Source organism: Macrotis lagotis, chromosome 1, assembly GCF_037893015.1.
Source record: "Macrotis lagotis isolate mMagLag1 chromosome 1, bilby.v1.9.chrom.fasta, whole genome shotgun sequence".
Taxonomy (NCBI): domain Eukaryota; kingdom Metazoa; phylum Chordata; class Mammalia; order Peramelemorphia; family Peramelidae; genus Macrotis; species Macrotis lagotis.
This window is the reverse complement of record NC_133658.1, coordinates 118,152,877-118,171,937: the sequence shown is the minus strand read 5'-3', so window position 1 is coordinate 118,171,937 and position 19,061 is coordinate 118,152,877. Positions and strand designations below refer to the sequence as shown.

The 19,061-nt window shown below is 34.0% G+C and overlaps 1 protein-coding gene across 6 annotated transcripts in view; it reads left to right on the top strand.

The window, feature by feature from the left end:
* Nucleotides 1–19,061, top strand: part of USP34 (ubiquitin specific peptidase 34) — a 398,976-nt gene that overhangs the window by 201,107 nt on the left and 178,808 nt on the right. For 5 of the 6 annotated variants that reach the window (XR_012472449.1, XM_074206826.1, XM_074206813.1 and 2 more), the window contains 4 exons: nt 6,936–7,051; nt 7,427–7,554; nt 9,784–9,873; nt 13,183–13,278. The exons of the other annotated variant lie outside the window; for it this stretch is intronic. Coding sequence is in view for 4 of the 5 variants with exons in the window: in XM_074206826.1 (XP_074062927.1) it covers nt 6,936–7,051; nt 7,427–7,554; nt 9,784–9,873; nt 13,183–13,278 (430 nt within the window). In the remaining variant the exon portion in view is untranslated. The remainder of the gene's footprint in view (nt 1–6,935; nt 7,052–7,426; nt 7,555–9,783; nt 9,874–13,182; nt 13,279–19,061) is intronic. 6 annotated transcript variants of the gene reach the window in all.

Below are 19,061 nucleotides of genomic sequence, written 5' to 3'. Positions count from 1 at the left end.
GGAGGAGTAGTAGAAAGATTGGAAAGTAGGGGACCCAGAAATGCCAGTTCTCAAACTCAACTATCAAGTGAGAATCATCAAAATGTTTTGATAGTGGTTAAAAAATTAGATTAATTTGTGAAACTTATTAGAAAACAATGTATTATAACTGTGAATATGTTCCGTAAGCTCAGAGGCTTCAACTGCTGTTTTATAAGAATTTGCCATTTGATAAAAAGGTCACCTTATAAATTGGAGAAGTGTATAAGGAAATGCTTTTCATAGTTATGCATTAAGGAGGAATTCATGACCAAATTGGGGATAGAGAAGAGGACTGCAGAAGATAGAAATGATAATTTTCTTAATTTCAAATTGAAACATTTTTGCATTAACACAATCAGTACACTGAAAATCATGAGATAAGCAATTATAGGAGTGAGCCAGGAAGATATTTGTATATGATAAAAGTCATATCTAAAATAAAAGAAACTGCCTCAAATATATAAGAATAAGGTTCACATGTATAAGGTAGGTTTTAACATTCTTCAGAATAGTAACAATCCAAAGAACTTTTATGATGTCCTGAAAACTATTTATGGTGCCTCTTATACTCATCACAAATACTGATGGGAGTTGGCTTGGTTAGTATTGAGGAGATGATCCTAGAGAGATGGACATTTCCGTAGTGTTCACAACAAGACTGTAATCACTCAAGGCTGAAGCCTTTGACATTGAAATCAGTGATTGAAATCAATCCCTCAGTATCCAAACTTCCATTTTTGAAGGAGAGATTTTGAATGCCATTAGGCTTCTCGTGTGTGTAAAAGTGCTTAGTGCTGATTCTGTTCCAGCTGAGATCTATAAGGCAGGGTGGTTCCCTGCTGATAGAAATTTTCCAGGTTTTTTTTGGCAAGAGGAGGTTATTCCCTCAGGCATTCAAGGATGCCTCCCTTGTCCATCTCTATTTAAAGGAAAAGGAAATAATAGGTTGTCCTTTAATGAACTGATCTTTACTGGGAAGATGATTACTGAGAAACAGTGTGGCTTCAGAAAGGGCCAAGGAATGGTCCATATGATGTTATCTCCAGGTCATCTCCAGGAGAAATACCAAGAGCAGAACCCAGACTGGTATATAATTAGTTCATTGTTCTTAACAAGACCAGGGCCTTGGTAGTGTGAGTTGTGAGGGCTTGTGGAAAATCATTACAAAATATGGTCTGGAGAAATTCATAAATTTTTTTTTAGTTCCATGTTGTCATGATTGCAAATGTTTTTTATAATGGATGATGCACTGGCGCTTTCAGAGTCAGTGATGAAGTGAAGTGTGTACTTGCTCTCAGCTTTTTAGCATGATGATTTTAGAAATGTTGTTGTATGTCCTCAATGAAGAACAAAACAGCATCAAGGTCAGCTACTGTACTGATGGTAAATTATTTAACATGAAACAGCTACAAGCCAAGACTAATGTGCAAGGCGAATTGGTCCATGACTTTTTGTTCACAGGTACTGTGTACTCACTGCAGCCACTGAGGCTGATCCAATAGAACATGTATCAGTTCTCTGCAGATTATGCTAATTTTTACCTACCAATTTTGACTTATCAATTTACACCAAGAAAGCAAAAGTACTCTACCAGCAAATATCACACCATCAATATATATGGAATCATCGGTTTCAACAGATGGAGGAATTTTGAATTCTATGGATATGTTCACTTGGCAGTGTATTTTCCAGGGATGGCTATACAGATGATGAAGTTGACACATTGCCAGAGCTAGCTCAGTATTTGGAAGCTCTGAAAGAAAGTGTGGATGAGAAAGAAGAGATATTAGATTGCTTACTGAACTGAAGATCTACAGAACCATTGTGCTGACTTCATTGTTGTTTGCCTGTGAAAGCTAGACAGTATACTAGTATCATGCCAGTAAACTGAATCACTTCCATTTGAATTGTCTTAGTAAGATTCTGAAGAACCCTTGACTGGAAAAAGTCCTTTCTTGACATGAACTGCCAAGTATTCAGACTCTACTGCAGAGAGAACAACTCTGATGGACTGGCTACATTTTTCAAATGCCAAATGGAGAACTCACACAAGGCAGGAACTCATATGGAGGTCAGAAGAAGAGATACTAGGACAATCTCAGGGTCTCTCCAAAAAAACTTCGCAATTCGATTGTGAACCATTAGAGACGCTGGCATAGGACTTCCCAGCATGGCATACCTGCACCAAAGAAGGCACTGTGCTCTGTAAGTAAAGCAGAATTGTAGTACTTCAAAAAGCATCTACACTCCAAATGTTTACATGGACTATTTATGCCAGAACTAAGATAGAGCCTTTCTAGCTTGATAGTGATATGATTAACCAACAAACATACATACCATACCTTGACATCAACACAATGATGTTATTTTGGTAGTCTTCTAGAATGAAGGACAACAATAACAATATCCACAATATTAGAAATGCTTTCAAATGTACAAGAGTATATTCTAAAGTAGATTAATGGTCAAGGTATATAAATGTAGGGTTCTCAAAGAAAGAAATGCAAGATATTAAAAATAATTTGAAAAAATTATGGTCCTAAACAATTAGAGAAATAATAGTTCAAGGGTTCTACCTTATACAATCACATCAGCAAGATAATAAAAATAGGTAATTTACCAGTGATTAGAGAATATGGGCACAATAATGAACTGCTGATATAGCTATCAATGAATAAATTCTTCCAGGAAAGAATTAGTATTCCACCCAATAATTCACTAAAACGTACTTGCTTTTTGATGCAGCATTCATTACCATTACTAGACCTGTAACCCAAAGAAGCCAAAGAAATAGGAAGACACATATATTAAAAGTATTTATAGAAATTGTATTTGTTACAGCCTAAGAATTGAAAATTAAAATGTAAATGTTGGGGAATGACTGAACAAATTTTAGTAAAATGAATTTTATTGTTAAAAACAGTTTTTGTTCAGTGAGAAATGATGAAAATGAAAATTTCAGTGAAACTTGGGGAAGATTTGTATAAAATGAAAAGAAAATGAAATGGGCAGAACTAGGAAAAATTTAAATAGCAATATCATAAAAAAAATTTGAAAACCTTAATAAATTTGATAAAAAAACAAATGACCATAGTTTTGGCGGACCAGTGAGGGAGGAATATAGCTTTCCTCTTGACAGATTCTTGAGGGGCAGAATGAGACAATATAGGGATTTTTAAATTTGTGTTGTATGACTATACATATTCATTGCAAGAATACTTTTCCCTCCAATTGTGGGTGAGAGTTGGAAGGGGGGGAGCACCCTTGCAGTAATTGCTGTCCAAAATGAGGAGGGTTATTGAAATTTTCTTTTTAAAATTCACAGAAGTGAGCAGAATTTTAGCAGAAAACTATATAGATATATATACACTTTGAAATTATATATTGTGGATTTATTAAATTCTAAAAAGAAAAAAAAAGCAAATTGTATAAAATAGAGGATCCAGAGTGTCACCTTCCTTTTTTATAGCTTTATTTTCTTTGTGAACATTCTCATTTTATTGTGGCATAGTGAATAGATTACTGGATTTGTAGTCTGGAAGACCTGAGTTCAAATCTAGCCGTAAACTTTTCAAATTGTGTGAAACTGAGCAAGTCACTTCATACTGCCAAGTTTTCTCTTCTATGAAATGAGGATAGAGATATAGCACCTCCCTTCCAGGTTTTTGTGGGGGTCTTAACCTTAGACACTGTAAAAACTTTAGTTGTTTTTATTGTTCTTCATTTTTGCATCCCATGGAGCAAAGGAATGGCATTACTTGTAGTTTCCTGGTAAGGAATGGAGTAAGAAAGTTGAAATAAGTGGTCTTATATTTGAATTGTACTATTGGGTTTGGCATTGATGCTTCTTTGTAAAATTGACCCTAAAGGAAGTTGAGGGAAACTGTTACTGGCAAGCAGTAGCTTTTTTTTTTGAAGAATAGTTGTGAAACAATTCGAAATAAATGATTTTGAGTAGATCTTATAGCCCATTGATCTGTATATTTGGGTTGTACATTTGGGCTTGACATTGGTCTTCCTTGGTAAAATTAACCCCCTATAGTAAGGGGGTGAAACTACTCACTGGCTGCAGTAGCTCTTTTGAAGAATTGTTGTGAAATAATTTTGGCTTTTATGGGATCAAAGTTTTAGAAGTAGAAGCAACCTAAAACAAACTGATATGGAGAACTGTGAAGGTATTTGCTTCAAAATAGTCAGCCAGCATGTGTCTTGACATGGGACTGTAGGTGATCTTTTCCTCCCAATGCCAGTGCTTTTTTCATTGATCTGTGCTGCTAACAGAAGACTTTTAAGGTTAGCAGTGCATTCTCTTTTGATCCTTACAGGAAAGCTATGGGGAAGATGCAGTTCTCACACCCTTTTAAAGATGGGGAAATGGACTGAGATGGTCACAGAACTAGGTTATCTAGGAGGTGGATTTGAAATTCAGGGCTTGCTATTTCTATAGTCTTTCTTCAGTATCATCAATCTGCTTCAACAAAGCTCTTTAAAAAGACTTTCTATGCTTTTCGTCTTCATCGCCTTTCTTTTCACTCTCTTCTAGATATGTTGCAATCTTACTTTCACCTTATCACTTAAATGAAATTGCCTTCAAAGATTTCCATGAGCATACATTTGCTGTTTTTTTCCCTAATGACTTTGTGACTACCTTGCAGCTATCTATACTGTTGAACACTCTCTTCTCCTGAATATCTGTCCTTGTATTTTTTTTGACACTACTTTCTCCTTTTATATCTACTGTAGATTGTCTATCATAGTAGATCCCTCTGATTAATGTCTTTTTCCTCTCTCTGTATTTACTTACTCATTGACAATATCAGATCCTCTGAGTTTAGTTACTATCACTATACAGATAGTTCTTAGGACTATAGTTCCTTCTCTCATTTCTTTTTTTGATTCCACAAGATGCTTCTTGCACATTTCAAATGAGTAGTCCAGGATGCTTTTGAAATGTACTATGTTGAAAACAAAAGTTAAATTTTTTTACTCTGAAAGAGTAATATAATATAACCCACATAGAGTTCTTTAACTTTTGCAAAGTGCTGAACATATATTACCTCATTTTATCTCTCAAGAACTCTTCACTACTTTCTGTGGGTCTTTTTGTTTTTCCTCTCACACACCATTCATCTCTGTTTGCATGCTTTTATGGCTTTTCCTCCTTCACCTTAGAATCCCTATTTTCTTCATAAAAAACTTTACTGACATTCTGACCCCCCTCCCCTGCAACAGCTAATGGTTCTTTTCCTCTCCCATCTTGTTCAATATTTGTTTAAAATTTCCGTGTTATTTTGTATATACTTTTGTTTATGTATGTATGTTATTCTGAATTTCTTTAAAGTTTTAAGAAATTAGGGACTGTTTTTGAGTATCTAGTAGCTAGCATGGTATCTAGAATACTTATTGATTTATTGAATGATAATGTAATGTAGGATACCATAAGAAACATTCTAAGGGATCATAATACTCAAAAGAAAAGCACATTTGGTAAAGGAAACAAAATATAAATTAAGAGTAAGAAGTTAAGTTAGCAGTAGTTGAAGATGTGTAAGGAAGGAGAGCTGAAGGAGGAGAAACAATTTGGGCATAAGGAGACAATCAATACAAGAATGAAAGATTATAAAATTGGAATTTTTTAGTGCCACATATCAAAATCTCTTTTAATAATATTATCCCCATTATTCCATAATTACTAGTTTAGGTGAAAGATTGTGAAAGAAGACTTAGCATGAGTTAAGCATACTTTTTGTCATATTGAGCCAGAATCATGCTTGCACTTAATCATGATCAGACTTGGAGAGAGCCCTTAACCAGTATCATTTTAGATTTTGAAGAAGTAAAGAAGTTCAGATTGATACATGTTGATATTGACAACAAGGTTATCCTGGTTTTCTCCTCACACCTTCATTTTACTTTCTCAGAGTGATTATAATTTTCTGCCTCACATGGCGAGAGGCTGATGAAACTAACATAGCTATTAAAAGATTTATGTGGGTTTTTTTTCCTGACATTAATGATTTTTATTGTTTTTTTCAATTGCATGTATAGAAATTTTAACATTCATTTTTTTAAAGTTCCAAATCCCTCTCTCTTGCCCTTTTCCCTCCCCTGTTGAGAATAAACAATTTGATGTAGGTTATACATATTAACACTATAAAAATAAATTTTTAGAATTATGTGGCATATAGTATTTCATAAGAAAGCCATATTTGTAAAGATATTAATGTATAGTGTTGATTTTAAAGGTTTGTTTCATATATTAGAATTAATAGAAATTTGAATGATTTGTAAATTTTTATGAATACAATAGAAGTCTGATTAAGTTACATGAATTTGAAAATTATCAGAATGGTCTATAATTTTAAATTTGTATAACAATGTTATATATTAGTTTCATAACTACTCCTAGTTGAAGAATAGTCAGATGTCCAAAGTAGAATCTTTCCTTTAGTGGGGAAGAATGGCACACTTAAATAGAGAAGTAGCTTTGGACTCAGGAAAACAACTTGAATTTCTAGACTTGTTTTGGCTCTTGTCTTTGCCTAGACAAGACATTGAACCTTTCAGATCTTTCAAGGGTCTCAGACTATTTATGGCAGAGCATATTTGCCCTATACCAGTAAATGACAGGTTTGATATAAAAATGGAAAAAAGGAAAGTCATTTTTAGATTGAAACCTCAGATTTCTTTGCCTTCTTCTTATTTATTTCCTATAGAAAAACTTCAGTGTACTTCTGAGAAAAAAAACAATGCTTTGATATAAAGTTTCATTTTTAAAAACTGTCTTTTGAGGAGGAATTTTTATTCTTAAAATGAGGTTTCTTCAGATTTATGGACTTAGTAAATTAAATGGAAATATATCTTTATTTAGTTAGTTTGTTTTCAGCAATTCTATGTCTTATTTTTCCTCACAGGCCCAGCAGTTCATAAACATCAGTACAATAGCAATGCTGTTACAGACATTAATTTGGATAATGTTTGCAAGAAAGGAAATACTTTGTTGTGGGATTTAGTCCAAGATGAAGATGCAGTAAGTTAATAAATGAAACTATTTTTAAAGAACAATATAAATATATTGGGCCACTTGGTATGGAGAGTGGAATGATAATCCTCTCATTTTGATGTTTCAAAAATAAGGACTTGATCAATTTCTTCTGCCATATTAGTTTCTTCATTTTTCACAAATGTCTTTGCAAATAAGAAATAATATTGTACTACGGAGTTTTTGCTAGGAAAGAAGAGTGAAGGGAAATGTTTATGTTTGAGAAGACTAGTCTTTTTGTCAATAAAAACACTAAATTAAAAACCACAGAAAGCAGTGTGGCAGCACAGGTTTTTTGATCTTACTAAAGTGAGTAAAATATTAATGTGAAAATTGATAAGAATTTATTTTATTTTATTGTAGATTCATCTTTCAGAAGGATTGATAAATGAGGCAGAGAAACTTCTTTGTTCCTTAGTGTGCTGGTTTACTGATCGACAGATCCGAATGAGATTCATTGAAGGATGTTTAGAAAATTTAGCAAACAACAGGTAAATAGGAATTTATGTTATTTTGGTTAGAAAATATGCATAGGAGATGTATAGGAGGCAATGTATTATAGGAGTGAGGAAGTGGTTCAAGTTCTGACTGTATGACGATGGCAAGTCACTTAATTTCTTAGAGCTCTGTAAAGTCTTAAGATCTTAAGTTTCAGAGAAGGCACTGATAGTCATTGGTAGAGGGTATTCCTTACCCAGATTTTCCTTATATATTTCCTATCACTCAGCCAACAATACTGTCGGGATGATACAATATATTATTTAATGAATGTATCATGTAGAAATTGATTTTTTTTTTTTTGAAAATGAGAACTGATAATCCAGGTCTGTGATTTCCTTTCTCTCATGTAAGGAATTTTTGTTATAGAAATAACTTTCACCAATGATGATCAGTAATTTATCTGTATTTAATCAACTTAGATATTACAATATAGAGCATTTAATTGGCTTGTTTAATGAATAAATAGCTTAGCTAGCATATGTCAAATAAATAGCTTGAACCTAGGTTTTTGTCACTCCAAGGTCACCATACATGATAAGTTTCATATTAATTATAATTTTTGTACTATAGTATATTATCAGCAACAAAAATGTTTCTTTGAACTTCCATAATTGTTTTTCAGCCTCCCTTGTTAATTTGCCTTCAATAAAAAAAATAGGAATAATTGTTACTGTATTCTTTTTAATTTCAGTTTATTTGTGGGAACACAGAACCACAGTATTTTCTATTGTATTCTTTTTTAAGCATCATTTGTTTTTTTTTTATCAAATATAAGGCAGGCTTAATCAGAAATAAGTTATGTTGGAATGTGTCTTAAATGTTTAGGATAACTCCTGCATTCTTACGAATCTTTTTTGTTCAATGTGATAGTATCTCAGGCATTTAAATAATCTCTTGTGGCTCTTGAAACAGTATCTTGTCCTAATGATCACTTCTATCTAGGTAACAATTGCAAAATTTTTGTTCTCTCACTTCAACTGCAAAGATTTTTCAATTTCAGGTTTCCCTTGGAATCTTCTATTTTGATGATGTGATTTCATATCCTGGCATAGCAAAATTATTCTGTTTGACTAAATGTTCAGTTACTCCAGTAATAAATTGAGGAACTCAGTTGACATCTGGTTGGCAAACATTTTTAATTAAGCAGTTTATTTGGCTGCTCTGATACTTATTTTAATCTTATTGTATGTAGAACTCTGGTGCTAAATATTATGTTTTTAGCCCTTTGAGATGCTAGTTAGTTTAAAGGACATTTATGAGAAAATTCCTTTTATTCATAGCTAATGACTCCCATTTTAGTGCTTTTATAAATGAATAAATTATAAATTTTGTCTGTGCAATTCAAGAACTTAAATTTGTGAAACTTGTCATCACTTTTGAAGACTTCTATGTGCATTGAAAAGTCCTAATGTTTTTAATTCTCAATATTTGAGAATTTTTGACATTTCACTAATTTTTTAAAACAGTCATTTTGTGGTAGATAAACTATTTTCCATACTATCAACTACCTTACTCTTCTTCTTTGCACAAGTTAATTATACTTTCTATTTTCAAAGGTCTCTGTGATACATTGTGACAATGATATGTTTACTTAAACTAACCAACTTCTTAGTAGTATCTTTCTTGCTGTTTATTTTGTAACATTTATTAATCCTTTTGAAAACTCAGTGGGTTAATTAACAGGAAAAAAGTATAATTTTCCAATTTCTACCTCCCAAGTCACTTTCGTTATCTAAAACTCTACTGAGGATTGGTTACTACTGAATATAAACTAAATACTGTGTTGAAAATACTGTCTAAGAAATGTTTGTTATTCTATATTCTAATAAATTTTCAATATGATTTTTTTCTGAGATAAAAAGACATCAGAAGCCCCAGGAATCATATTTCTCTTAGTTCCTACACTTCATAAGACTTAAGGATCATTGTATTGAAATTATAATTTGATTTTTCATGTTATAGCATATAGTATAAAATATTTAGTTTAATATAATGAATTCACAAATTAACAATATTATGCTTCACCTAATTTTGTTTCTATGGAATTAATGTTTATTGTGGTACAACTGTTCCTTTTACTTAAAGATACTAGACCACAATTTCATGAAATATAAATCTTGATCGAATATGTACCATATATATCATCACTTTGACTTTGAAATAATAAATATAATTTGGAAAATTTACTAAAAATATTTCCTCTTTATTTATTTTTTTAGATCTGTAGTTGTTTCACTTCGTCTCCTTCCAAAATTGTTTGGTACCTTTCAGCAATTTGGGAGTAGTTATGATACACATTGGATAACAATGTAAGTAAATATAGGATGTTTATCAATAAAATGTTATTGCTAGAGTGAACTTTAGAGATCTTGTCAGTGTACAGGTGAAGAAACTGAGATTCCTGAAGAAAATACAGTTTTCTTTTAGTGGTAGAATCAGGATTGATTAGAATTTATTTCTCCTGACCCTCAGTTCCATTGCCTTTTTTTGTTATATCAATTGTTTAAATGAATGCTCTTTATTGCTGCCTTTTTTCACCCTCGTGTCATTTTGTTCATATCATTCTCCAGATACCATTTCTATGATTTTGCACTGTCTGGTGTTCCATTACTTTGAGTCCCTGACTTTTTTCTATAGTCACCTACCTTGCTTCTTCCTTCTCTCATTTTCCCTCTAAAGTTACCTTCTGTGCTCTTTGTGGGTTTTTTTTTTTTAGGTTTTTGCAAGGCAAACAGGGTTAAGTGGCTTGCCCAAGGCCACACAGCTAGGTAATTATTAAGTGTCTGAGACCGGATTTGAACCCAGGTACTCCTGACTCCAAGGCCGGTGCTTTATCCACTGCGCCACCTAGCCTCCCCTCTCTGTGTTGTTTTACTAGTGCTTTAGGGCATAATAAATGCCTATGGATTGGTTTATATTACTTTTCTACAATGTAAAGTTTATAAATCAATTAATATACATTTCCTTTAAAGTGGTTATGATACTTTTCAGTACCATCATTTTAGGAACTGAAATTCATATAGGTTAAGTGATGTAGTAAATATCACAATGTAATAAATGGTATTTGATTCCAGACCTTTCTAGACCAAAGTTTATTACCCTTGTCTATTTCATCATTCTGTACTTGGGGAGATAATATAATTGTGAATCTACTAGATTTTGATGACCATTAGGGAAGAATCTCTTGCCTTTCATTTAAAAGGTTTTTGCTACTTTGAAAGTCATTCTAATCTTGCTATATTCTCTTTTCTGCCATTCCCATCAATTTGATCCAGGCCTGACTGTCCTCTGTGATTTGTTGAAATCACAGGCCTGATCATGTCTTTTCCCCAGTAAACTCCAGTAGCTCTTTTTTTTTAAGTTTTTTTGGGGGTTAAGTGACTTGCCCAAGGTCACACAGCTAGGTAATAAGTGTCTGAGTCTGGATTTGAACTCGGGTCCTCCTGACTCTAGGGCCAGTGCACTATCTACTGCACCACCTAGCTGCCCCTAGTCGCTCTTTTTCACCCCTAGGATCAAATATAAAATTCTTTTGGCATTGGAAAAAAAATCATTTATCATATATCTTATCTCAACTTTTTCAGTGGAGGATAAAGTGAAGTAGGGAGAGATATGTTATAGGCAGACCAGTCAGCAGGCTATTGTAGTATAGTCTGTGAAGGAGGTAATGGGAATCTGCACCAGAGGGCTGGCAGTGTCAGAGAAGAAAACAGGATGTATTTGAGAAATATTTTTTTAAAAACTTGGCTATCTCAGCATACCTGAAGGTCATAAAACAGTATTTTTTAAAAGCAAAGACTTCTGTTATATTTCATATCTTAATATAGTTTTTTAAGCTTGAAAACATTTGAGTGGCTTATTGCATTAGGAATGTAATGTCTAAATCTGCATATCCCTGTTTAATCACTAATTATTCCTGTGGTCAACACAGCAGTACCTAACAATTATGGCTAGCACATATATGCTTGATAATTGATTGATTCCTTGAGTATTCGATATTGAGAACGAAGAAGTGTATCCTGAATTTTTGTGATTTTTGTAGAATCAATGGTGAATAAAAAAACTTCTTCAAGGAAAATAAATGATATTGATATTCAACAAAAATCTAATAAATGTATATTCTATTCAAGGCACAGCATTTAAGATATTAGGGATACAAAACAAAAAAAAATACTCTCTACTGCCTTGGTGTAGGAACTTATAATCAGGGATTATAAGAAAAATGGTCCAAGGTGGGGATGAGGGGTTGGGCAAGGGAAGGAACAAAGGAAATAGTAGGTTTATCATGAAAGCCTTTATCAGGTCTTCCTCTAGTGGTAAGACTTGAAGGGAATAGGATTCTAGCATAGGGATGATCCACATGAAGGAATAGAAACAAAATTCATGAAACATTTGTCTTAATATATAGGTTTTGAAGTATAGTTGTATAAAATGAGGTTAGAAACTAAATGGGAGTCAGTTTGTGGAAGGCTTTACATACCAAGTCAGAAATTTGTCTTAGAAATAATGTGAAAAGCACCACTGAAATATTTTGTGTAAAAAATTTGTATAATCAAACCTATGCATTAGGAAGATTATTTTGGCATCTGCATAGAGATGGAATAGAAAAAGTAAAGACTGAAGTCAGAAATCACTTAGGAGGCAAATAAAGTAGTCCAGAATATATGGTAATATGGTAGGTGTATAAATGGAGAGAAGGGCACAGGTATAAAAGAGGACAAGATGTAAGAGAGATTTTGGAGATGGACTAGATAAAATATGGCATAATTGAAGAAGATTGTAGGATGACTCTTAGGTTCTGAATCAGGGTGAATGATATGAAGATGCTACTCTTAAGATAAAGAGGTAAATAAAGAATAGCTTTAGGATGAAATCTAGTTTAAAATGTTTAAAGGGCATTTTGTAAAATCTATTTGAAGTCACTGGATAGTATAAAACATGAATTTTGAATAAATCAAGACATATATAGAGAAATTCTCTGCCAACCTCTAGAAATGGTAATTGGATTCAAATAGAACTAATGAAATCACTGAGTCTAGATAAGGACTAGATCCAGAGCCCTGAGGAAATACTCATTTTAGTGAGTGTAAGATGTTGATAATGATCCAAGTAAAGATACTGAGTGAATTTACTTGTACATGGGTGGAGAACCAGGGTCATAGAAGCCTAGGGTGGATAAGATATCAAAGAGGAAGGTGTGGTTAATAGTAGGAAAAGCTAAAGGGAATTGGAACTGTGTGAGTACTGAGAAACAAAAACAAGTTATCAATTAATAGATCTATGGGGAACTTGTTGAACAATTTAGTCTGGTCATAGTGTTGACAGTCATATTTAAAGTACTTGAGAAGTGACAGTATTAAATAGAAATAATGATGTAGAAAATTGCATCTAGTCTTTTGGCAAAAAACTCCAACTCATAGGATTATAGGCAAGGATAATTGAGTATTTGAAGAAAAGTGCAATTAGCATGACTTGGTCTTTACATAAGGATCATCTTTTCCTTAGGTATTAAAGATTAGTGGATGATAGATACATCTATTTAAAACTTTTTCACATTGTAATACTGTCTGTTATCACAAAAATAAAATTATCCTTTTTTTTTTAAATAAATGGACCAGGTGGGCAGAAAAAGAACTAAACATGATGAAGCTTTTCTTTGATAATTTGGTACACTACATTCAAGCTGTAAGAGAAGGGAGACATAAACATGCCCTGTAAGTATATGTAGCATTGTACTTGAATTATATGAGCTTATAGACATAAAACTCAATTCTTTTCCTCATTCTTAAGTATATTAACATTGTACTTTTTTTTTTTTTTTTTTTTTTTGCAAAGTAGTGGTGTTAAGTGACTTCCTAAGGTCACACAGCTAAGTAATTACTAAGTGAATGAGGCCAGATTTGATCTCAGGTCCTCCTGACTGCAGGGCCAGTGCTCTTATCCACTGTGTCACTTAGCTGCCTCCAACAGTGTACTTTTCCAAACTTCTTTACTTTTTTCCTTACTTTTGACACTCCTATGACTTAGATACTTTGAAAAAAATTATTAATCTTACAAATAGAAATGAAAAGCATAGTAAATCTTTTAGAAGTTGTTCATTTTACATTATTTAAAATTTTGCTTTGACTCAGCTTCCGTTTCTTAAGTGTGTAGTATTTTGATATTGTGTCTACTTGCAGAATTTGTTATATTCATTTTCATATACATTAATCCTGAGGTTATTTGGTCCAACACTTTTTACACATGAAGAAACTGAGTCTCGGGAAGGCTATATTTTTAAAAATTTTGTTTATTTAATAAATGGGTTTAAGTGACTTGTCTAAGGTCATGCAGCTAGGAAATTAAGTGCCTGAGGTCAGATTAGAATTTAGGTCCTCCTGACTCCAGGGCTGGTACTCTATCCATTGAACTACCGAGCTGCTCTAGGAAAGTTCTTAAGAGATCATCTCAGTAAAATCCAATTGAGGCAGATAATGACATGCCGAGTTCCTAAAAGTTAATTTCAGAGTAAGTATTCTATTTTAAAAATTATTTGGAAATGTTTTTTCATTCCATCTCCAATCCTCCCATTTTAAATATAGGCAAAGGGAAATTTTGTAGTGAAAAGTGAGGAATGGGTGGTGACTAATAACAGCACCCTAGCTTTTATGATGATCAAATGAGAGTAAAATTAGGATTAGGTCTGGTTCATAGGAAATGTTGTGTAATTATTCTTTCTCATTATTATATAAAATCCTTCCATAGGCATTTAAATGCCTTTGAAATAATTTAAGGAATGGTAAACATACTTAGACTTTGATTTTGTTATTTCAATTTTTTAATTATAAAGGTTTTTTTCCTCTTAATTTCTTTATACATAATGAAAAGAAAGGAAAAAGATATTGAACCAATCTTAATTTATTCAATTATTCTAGTAAGCAGTTTGTAATTATGCACAAAAAATGACTAAATAGAGAGTCCCATTTCACCTACTTCTCTTATTGCCAGACTTATTTAAAAAAATTTTGAAGGCCACATTAAGCAAAATAAGGGAAACTTTGGAAAGATCATCTAGCCAATGTTATATCAGAGCTAATTTTACAATATATTTGATTTTGCTGTTTTAAAGGTCTCTAGGAGTGGTAGATTCCATGGTCTCACTGATTAATATATTAAACAGGTTTCAATTAAAAAAAAACTTGAAATTTAAAAACTAAAGATTTCTAGCCTTATCTTTATAGTTATATTTAATATGAAATAAAATAATTTTACATTGTTATAGAAAATAGCGTTTTTTAGTTATTATATTTAAAGATGTTGTGCTGAAAGACCAGCCAGTAGAAGGTCTGAGCTGCAGGGTCAGGATTCAGCTCTTGTTAGGGCTGTTTTCCACCTTTGATGCCCACCAGATTTGCTCACCTGTGGCTCCAGAAAACTCTAGCAACCAAAACTCTGTGCAACCAAACCCAGTAAGCCATTTCAGCAGACAGCCTAGATAAAATGGAGGGGGTGACTAAAGGGGTCTCACATCTGTTCCTGTGACTATACCAAGCCTGTGAAGACTTCTTTCAATAGAATGGGCAAATGAAAACCATTTGTTCAGTGGCCTAAAGGCATCTGCTTAAAGCAGATACTGTGGAAATTTTCAAACTTGGTTAGACATGGAGGATCTTGACTTTTGTCTTGACAGTGGACTTTGATTCTGGAGATGACAATGAAGCCAATGACTTAGTTCAACAATACCTCATTTAAATCCAATATGTGTGAGTCAAAAGACATCACTTTTACTATTTTACCATTTTTTTCTTACCTCAAAGGCCTATGAGAACAGGCAAGTGACAAAACAGCAGATGTGGATACACTGGGAGCTGCACATAAGCAATTTAAGCCAAGGTGTCATTTTCTCATTGGATTGAAACACCAGTTCAATTCAGTATCTCCCTGGCGTCTGAGTAACTACTTTAAAATATATATATAATATATATATATAAACTTCATTTTTTTTTCCCAAATAAATACCATCCTTTTTTGCAAGGTTTTGAATTTTAAAATTTTTCTTCCTCCCCCCCAACAGAAGACAATCTGATATAGTCTTTATATTTGCTTGTATGATATGCATAGATGTGTGGAGAGAAGAAACAGATCCATATGGAAGAAAGAAAACATTAGAGATTGCAAAATTATATAATATATGGCAACTTTTTAAAATTTGAAAATAATAATCTTTAGTCTTTGTTTAAACTCTGTAGTTCCTTCTCTGAATAAGGGTGGCATTCTCCATTATGGATCCCCTAAAATTGTCCCTGATTGTTGCACTGATAGAGTAAGCAAGTCCATCAAGGTTGATCATTAATATCACCCCATGTTGTTTTGAAGGTGGTTCTGCTCATCTCACTCAGCAACAATTGATGCAAATCTTTCCAGGCTTTTCTGAAGTCCTGTCCCTTGTGATTTCCTTTAGAACATTAGTGTTCCATCATACACACACACACACACACACACACACACACACACACACACACACACCACAATTTGTTCAGCCACTTCCCAGTGGATGGACATCCCCTCAATTCCCAATTCTTTGCCACTACAAACACAGCTGGTATGAATATTTTTGTACATGTGTGGCTTTTAACCTTTTTCATGATCTCTTTAGGATTCAAACCCAGTAGTGGTATTGTTGGATCAAAGGGGATGTGAGCAACCTTTTTTTTTCCCTTTGGTTTTTTCAAGGCAATGGGGTTAAGTGACTTGCCCAAGATCACACAGCTAGGCAATTATTAGGTTGGATTTGAACCCAGGTCCTCCTGACTCCAGGGTACAGATGCTTTATCCACTGAGCCATCTAGCTACGCATGAGCAATCTTTTTAAACGTCCACACTGATCACCTAGCATGAGAAAAAGGGCTAGGAAAGGTGCCTTAAAAATTATTTGCTTCATCCTACCTCTTTTTTTTTTGCCATGGGAGGCACATTAAACACTGTTAAAACTCAAATCAATTAAAAATGTGAGCATACTTGAGCATACTTAGGAAATCTCATAGATAAGAAGGCTGAAAAGCTCTTGTATTCAAATAGCAGCCTTGAGTGATATAAGCCTTAAATATGAGCTACCTTTTTCCAAGATAACCTTAGTGATAGGTTTTGCAATCAAAACTAATCTAGTCAACAATTTCTATGCCTTTGAAAAGGTGCAAACAACAGACACATGACAACATGATTGCCACTTGCAGGATACCACATAACTTCTACTGTGACAAAAGGTCAAAGAAAAATTTTATGAAGACCCTGAGACTCTCATCATCAGTAGATTGAAAGAAGACAAGCTTATGATTCTGGGTGACTTAATTGTCAGTGGATTAGAGCACTTTTCTAATCATTAACTGTTCAATATTAAATATTTTGAGGGAAAGCGAAGCCACTACACAGTTGACAACAGTTTCACAGGAAAAGAGTGTGCAGCTTTGAGATCTCCTGTACAGCACTGCATTTACTCATCTGGTCCAGCAAACTCACATACATCAAGATTGGTTTCAGAAAAGTGATAGGGAAATGCAGAAAGTATTAAATGGAAAAAAAATGCAAACTCCACTGGGTTTACCAGTAAAATAATTAATCTGTCCTTAAGAAGACAGCATTTAACCTTTGTGGAAAAATAAAGTACAAGTGATGCTTAAAGAGAAGTAGGATTCTTGAGTCATAAGAAGGGAGAGGAAATGGTTTTATGCAGATAATAACAATCCAAAGCAGTTTTATTTTTTTAATTTTTAAAAATTTTTATTTAAGGCAATGGGGTAAAGTGACTTGCCCAGTCATGCAGTTAGGCAGTTATTAAGTGTCCCAGGCCAGATTTGAACTCAGGTTCTCCTGACTCCAAGGCCAGTGCTCTAGCTGTCCCCAAAGAGGTTCTGAAGACATATGGTGCCTCTAACTAGCCAGTTTGCTTAGTGATAAGGAAATGATGCTAGAGAGATAGGCTGACTACCTCTATTGTATTCACAACTGAGTGTCATCAATCAAGGCTGAAGCCATTGAGTTGATTCTTTTCTTACTGTGATCTATAAGGCAAGGGGGGGTCCACTGCTGATGGAAATTTTCCCGGTTATATGGCAAGAGGAGGTTTTTCCCCTAGGAATTCAAGGAAAAAGAAATAGGTTGTTCTGTGACAATCACAGGATAGGAGTTGGGGGTATCTCTCCCTCTCAGTCATTGTCAACAATTATCTTGGTGTAGAGCCTTCCCTTCATGGAACTGATGCTTTACTGGGAAGATAGTCACGCAGAGCCAGTGTGGTTTCAGAAAGGGCCAAGGGGTGTTCCATATGGTATTTGCTACTTGATATCTCTAGGAGCAATGCCAGGAACAGACCATAGGCTGGTATATAATTAATAGTTCATTGATCTTACCAAGACCTAGACTTTGATGGTATGATTTGTGAAAGTCATGTTAAAATATGGTTGTCTGGAGAAATTCATCAGTTTTATATGTTAATGATGGACAACTATCACACTGATGGCAAATTCTTCAACTTGAAAAGGCTACAAGCTGCAATTAAATTGGAGGGAGTATTGTTCATGATCTTCTGTTTGCAGATGATTGTGCATTCAATCAAGAAAACACAGGTGTGCTTCATCAAATAGCACACCATCCATATATGAAACCATCAGTTACAGCAATGAAGATGTTTGGATACTGTGGAAAAGTTCACTTAACCCGGGCATTGTCCTTTCCGGGGAGCTACACATTGAAAATGAGAATGGCACACACATTGTCAGTACTAGCTCAGTTTTTGGGAAGTGTGGGAGGGAAGAGGTATTAGACTGACTACCAAACTGAAGGGCCACAAGCTGTTGTGCTGAGTTAATTGCTATATGCCTGGGAAACCTGGACAGTCTACCTGTGCCATGTCTTAGGAAGATTCTGAAGTTAATCTGGCAGGAAAACAATCCAGACACCAAGGTCTTTTCTTGAGCTAAGCTGCCTAACAATCCAAAATTATTACATTACTATTTTATGGAGAACTCATACAGGGCAAGCACTCACAAAGGAGTCAGAAGAAACAATATCAAGACACCCTGAAGGCCCTATTGAAGAACTTTAGAATTGTTTGTACAGTATGAGAGATACTGGCACAGGACTGACCTAGATTCGTGTGCCCTCGGCAGTGCTGCACTCTAAGGAAGGCAGAATGAAAGCAGCTTAAAGGAAATGTGATATACATAAGTTTAGGGAAACACCCCAGTTATTCACATAGACTATTTGTGCCCGGTCTGTGGTAGAGCATTCTGAGCTCATATTCATCTGATAGCCATACTGCTGCAATTTTTCTCAAACCTGGTGATATCCTTTTGGTTTTCTTCTATAACAAAGGACAAGAACCAACCAACCAAAACAATTAGTGGTGGACAACCATCAACCAACCAACCTCTCTCATTTTATAGATGAGAATCCTGAGGCCCATGAATATTAAGTGGGGGAGCGATCACTTGATTAAATTTTTTTAAAGTTAGATTCAGCA